Genomic DNA, 6000 nt, shown 5'->3' with positions numbered 1-6000 from the left:
TGTATTTTAGCTGGAAAAAAACGTGCGGAGACCCTTTCTTTTTTTGTTTTTCTCAAAGCATTGTCTGAAAGCTATCTTTTCGTAATTTATAATACAATTCTATCATTTAGTTTAGTTTCTAATCACAAAATAGTGTTTTCCCTGTATAATCTATACAAAATGTGTCATTTTGTCACAACCTGTAGGTTGAGAAAATGCGCTGTGACCTATTATTTTCATTATATTTTTGAACATCTATATCAATAGATACTACGGTTTGGCAAAGTATGAAAAAATATTTGTAAAGGAATATTTGATATTTTCGAATGTCTTCAATGTTACTTCTCTTTCTTGATTGGAACAAGGATTTGTATAGTGATACAAATCCTTCATGGGAAATGTGTTTAATTGTTTTTTAAATTAGCTAGCAGTGCATAGTTTAGGTCAATTATACGTCATTTTCAGAACGCACCGAAGAGTTTTGTCCCTTTTAATCCTAGATGGCGTTATTGTTTGAGCGGGTTATTCCGAACTTCAAAAGTCAACATAAACAGGTAAATAGAAATACATCGCTTGTTTGTATCTTAAACCAAATAGGAAACTAATGAAACATACACTAACTCAATTTTTCTAAATAGTTCCACATTTAAGGTACAAAACTGTACATAAAACTATAAGGTACAAAACTGTACATAACACTATAAGGTACAAAACTGTACATAAAACTATAAGGCACAAAACTGTACATAAAACTATAAGGTACAAAACTGTACATAAAACTATAAGGTACAAAACTGTACATAAAACTATAAGGCACAAAACTGTACATAAAACTATAAGGTACAAAACTGTACATAAAACTATAAAAAGGATATATTTGTGATTTCTGTTTTACTTTTGTGACCTATTTAATATTTGGCCATATGACATGTATAAAGTATTTATCAAATGATAAATCAGATATTTGATTATTACAATTAAGAATCTGCACATGGCATTAACTAGCAAAAATCATAATTAAACAATTTATCTATCCATAACCTTTATCCTATATTGGCACATCAAGCAATATGCAGACAAGTTAAATTTGTGAATTGAAACCATGAGAAATTTAGGCATTTCAATCACTTATAAAACCTGTCACAAAGGCAGGATCCCAAAGGCATACACCTTATCGCTATTTGTTTGCCATCATAAAGGTTCCCATTAATTTTGAAGTCATAATTCAAAATATCTGATGCCACAATGGAAAAGTGATAGTTGTATGACGTCAATAGTTCAAGCAAGGCAGATTCTAGGGTCAACTGGGACAGATTTTCAAATAATGATAAGGTTTAGGCCCTTTACTAACAGGCTTCAAACATTATTTTTCAGCTACTTTTAGCGTCTAATTAGTTTAAATTTTGCTGTGATTCATCAAAATATCTTGATAGTCAGAGGTAAAGTGTACATAATTTTTATTGTCAGGCACCAAAAATTATCATTAACATTATTTGGCAAGAATTTTAACCGTTAAGGCGTTATTCTTTATGAAGGTCCCCCCATTACTACCCTCATATTTACAGGTTAAAATTAACAAGCTGCAGGATCATGTTTTTAGAATCAGCGAACTAATGCAAATTCTATGGTTTTGACAGTTTTTTCCTAAATTTTGCACTTGTTTTCGTTTTAAAAAAAAGAACAGTTTTCATTTCCAGCACAATGTTTGAAAACATTTGATAAAATGAACACATATTTTAACAAGAGTACTAAATTGATTTCAAAGTTTTATGATGTGCACAGAGATGTCAGAAAAAAGAAACGAATGTATTGATAAAAAATATGTAAATCGTCCAAATATAATTATGTTTAAGAAAATTATGAATTTAAATATAAAATCTAAATTGAGAAAGCTGTGTACTTTCATTAGATTTATAAATTCCCATGTGTGCCCTCCTGGCTAAATACTATCAGTATAATTGTAAATAGTGTACATATTTTGCTCTGTGTATTCATGTATTTATGTCTGTATTATTGATGTCATGTAGTGTCTGTATACCATTGTAATTGCAAAGGTTTGACAGAATAAAGATATATATAAAGTATACACTACTACACAATTAGATAATAGTTGTGAAACTACTAAGTTTAGTGACAAATGAAGCAGTTTGACCATACATGTACAAGAAACACCTTTTATTAATTAGTTTATTATCAAAAGCTTCTAAATGCTTGATTTATACCTTTTTTCAATCAGCTGAAAAGTGATTTTCTGTAAATTTTTCGAAAAACATACATGATTTTAAGGTAAACAATCAGAGTTTTACATGATAAGGATGTTGGAAAATTCTGGAAAAGATGGATGGCATCAACCTATTATAATTCTTAGCAATATATTTCACTAATAATCATGATTATGAATTTTATAAGCAACAATTTTTTTTTTTAACAAAATGGATAATGGTGACTGGCTGCAGAAGCCCTAATTGCACCTTTTTATTAGATCACAGAAAGAAATAAAATGTGCTGTCTAACCCTTCATTTTTTTTCTTGGAATACACATCATATAATTTTAGAAACTTTTTTTACCAGATGAATTAATACTGTACTATGTATTAGATAGTAGAAATGGAAGAGGATACGTTAGATCATAGATTTAGAAGAAGGAGATCTGGACGAAGATCTTCATCGGTAAGTCACACAACATGTTGCTTAAATAGTGTATAGAAATAAGCTCAAATTATATTTGCAGTGCTATTCGTATTGAATGTCAATCAAAGTTTTTGATAGTTTTTATTAAAAAAACAGATGTGGTGTGATTGCCAATGAGACAACTTTTCACAAGAGACCAAATGAAACGTAATTAACAACTATAGGTTACTATTCAATCTTCAACAAGAAGCAAAGCCTGTACTGCATAGTCGGCTGTAAAAGGCCCCTAAAATGACAAATGTAAAAACAAATATGTAACACATCAACAAAAAACAACCACTGAATTAGATGCTTCTGACTTGGGACACACAACAAAAGATGTACATGTATACAAAATGTAACATGTGGTGGGGTTAAATATGTAAATAGCGGGATCCCAAACGTACAATGTACATGTTATTGTACATACATGTATAAACAGATAATATAAATTGAACTTTTTGATGGAGTACTTTCAATGGATAACACTTCATCATTTGTTATCATAAATCATTTTTATACCATGAGATTAGATCACAGATCTAGACTATAAGAAAAAAAACTTGCCTGTTAAAAAAAAGCAAAGTTTGTATACATGAACAGCTTCTGTGTTCAGCAAAACATTTGTACAAACTCGTAACAATTTCTTGATATCTAATAAAATGAACACAAAAAGTTTTTATTCAAAAATGTTCACTAAATTCAAGTGTAGATTTTATTTACAAAATGTAAAGAGAAAAAAACTTTTCCTACATGAAAAAGATGTGGTATGCATTTCTAGATAGAGATTTTAGCTACATTGAAGACTCATTAGTGGCCTTCGACTGTTTCCTGCTCTTTGGTTGGGTTGTTGTCTCTTTGACACATTCCACATTTCCATTCTCAATCTTATAAAAAGAATATGTTTTCCTGAAAACATCTATTTGATTGCACTGTGAAATAGGAGTTTAATCTTTAAAATTTGATTTTTTATTTCAGATCTTGAAGACAAAAAATCCTCTGTTAGATATTGATACAAATCAGGCAGTATGTAATGTTTATAACAACTTTATTGTTATTTTCAAAAGAAATTCCTTGATTTTCTGTATGATAATTTCCGTCTCATGCTACTCAAGTGAGATGTTTTTTCTCAGTTGTGTAAAAAGATAATTCATGACACTATAAGTGTTCACCATTGATAAACAGACATAAATGGTCTTTCAAACTATAGGATGATTGATTTTCGGTTGTTTAATGTCCAGTGGCCAATATTTCCTGCATGTTCTGGACGATGTTTTTCAGCTACAACTCACCTGTCACCTGTTGATGAGATTGCAGCAGAGAAACTGGCTTGTTTGAAGACAGTCAATGGATCTACTAGATATTTGTAAAAAGTTTTGTGTCAGAGTCCTTTCAATAAACTAAGAAAAAAGATAAAATTCCAAAAACTGAATATATAGTACAAACTCTTGACAAAATTATTTAGGGAATAGTTATTACATTTTCCATGTATTAAATAAAACTTTGAAATTATAGTCACATTTATATTCATTATGAACAATAATTTTTGCATACATTTGTTTTATAGGTGACAGAGGTTATACCAAGGAAAAAAGCAAGAATTTCATCATCAAGGAGAGTAAGCTTTGCTGAAACATACCAAGTAAAGTAAGCTAATTTTCTCCAAGTTCCAAATCAGTTCACACTAATTTTTTGGCTTATTCATTTAGGCCATGTAAAGTTAACTTCCCGGTTCTTAGACTCTGACTTGTTAGAAGAAAACATGTGACTAGATTGTATTTATCACCAAAACAAAATGAGTAGATCATGAAAATGCATTCAAGGAAAAGTGATATCTCTGAACTTTTTTTGAGACATTACTATAATCAAATTATAAGTAGATAATATGGTGTGACAGCTCTAAAGGAACACATTGTTTCTTATTAAACCTTCTGAATTAAGCATAATGATAGATGCAGTTGTTCTCTCTGTTTATTTAAGAATGTCATCAGACAAAAAGATAAGTTGTAGAAAAGACATTAATTCAAAGAACAAATAATTATACTGGACACAATTCTATTCTAATTGTTGAACATAGAATGAGATACACCAGAGTTCAAATGATGTGGATAAAGACAATTATAGGTCACTCTCGACATTCAAAATCTTCAAAACCCTATAACATAGGAAGCTACAAAATGTAAAACAATTCAATTGAGAACCAACGGCTTGATTTATACACAATTTACAAAAAAAACAAATATGTGTCAAAAGGCAACCACATGGAACATAAAGAATGTGACTTTTGAGGTATGTATTAAAAAAATATTTCTATTGTACCAAGGGATGATTTTCAAGTAGTTACAAGGCAAAAATCATAGCTGTTATATCATATTTTTCAGAGAATTTCAAAGAGACTCTCCCCATAGATGGCTACCAGACCCTGAATCTGAAGGTACTATTAAGATTATTATTATCCATCTTAAAACTAGCATACATTTAGATTGTATATATATTGTGAGTTCAAATTGTTCATATAGGTTATAATATTTATGTTATATTTGGGATTAAGCATCTAGAATGACTGCAGTCTGTCCATTTCTTATATTTTTCTCACTAAGTTGGGACAATGAAACCAGACACCAAGTTATTTGATGAATGTAGTGGACTAAAAAAGTATCTGGACAATATACTAATATTGTAATTTATTGAAAAACTACCCTAAGGTCTATCAGATGTTAGAATAAAACTAAAAGCAGATGTTTGTGACTGAATTGTTCCTGATGTGTTAAATATATTTCATCTAATAAGGAGTCAAACCTTAAAAAATTAAATAAAATCCTCTTTTGTTATATTTCAGATGATTCTAGTCCAGAACTTGAGAGGTAAGCTAACCTCAATGAGGCTAGTTTTTGGTTAAAGATTGCATGAACTGCAATCCTATGGTATTTACTTGATATCTATATCTTCCAATGTTGGTCACTGCCTTTGATAGTTCAAACAAATATATTAGTGCAGTGAAGTGATGTTTAAATAGATCCTATCCAGTCATGTTATGCAATGTATTGATGATACGTTATACATTTTGTGTACTTTAATATCTAAGTTACAGTATGATTTGTATTTGAATTACCATACTTGTCAAGAAAAGATTCTTTTATTAAAAATTACATGATAAGTATAAAAAAAATCAACTACTAATGTACAATCATGAACAAAGGAAGATAACTCTAACTAAAATGTTTTTTGCCTTCAGCAAAATACAATTTAATGTTTATTTTTGAAAATCACAAAATTCTAAATGAAAGCAATCTTTACCCTTAAAGTGCTCACCTTTCACCTAGATTAAACATAAACAATACAGTAATCCTA

At 29.6% G+C, this 6000-nt stretch overlaps 1 protein-coding gene across 1 annotated transcript in view; it reads left to right on the top strand.

The window, feature by feature from the left end:
• Positions 1-457: 457 nt before the first annotated feature.
• LOC139517231 (outer kinetochore KNL1 complex subunit KNL1-like) overlaps positions 458-6000 on the top strand; it is a 34421-nt gene continuing 28878 nt past the window's right edge. The window contains exons 1-6 of the mRNA XM_071308012.1: positions 458-533; positions 2551-2649; positions 3628-3675; positions 4217-4296; positions 5031-5083; positions 5489-5513. Coding sequence (XP_071164113.1) covers positions 2587-2649; positions 3628-3675; positions 4217-4296; positions 5031-5083; positions 5489-5513 — 269 coding nt within the window. The 5' untranslated portion in view covers positions 458-533; positions 2551-2586. The remainder of the gene's footprint in view (positions 534-2550; positions 2650-3627; positions 3676-4216; positions 4297-5030; positions 5084-5488; positions 5514-6000) is intronic.

Source organism: Mytilus edulis, chromosome 3 (assembly GCF_963676685.1).
Source record: "Mytilus edulis chromosome 3, xbMytEdul2.2, whole genome shotgun sequence".
In the NCBI taxonomy this organism is placed as follows: domain Eukaryota; kingdom Metazoa; phylum Mollusca; class Bivalvia; order Mytilida; family Mytilidae; genus Mytilus; species Mytilus edulis.
The sequence above is the reverse complement of the archived record's forward strand: the minus strand, read 5'-3'. Positions and strand labels throughout refer to the sequence as shown.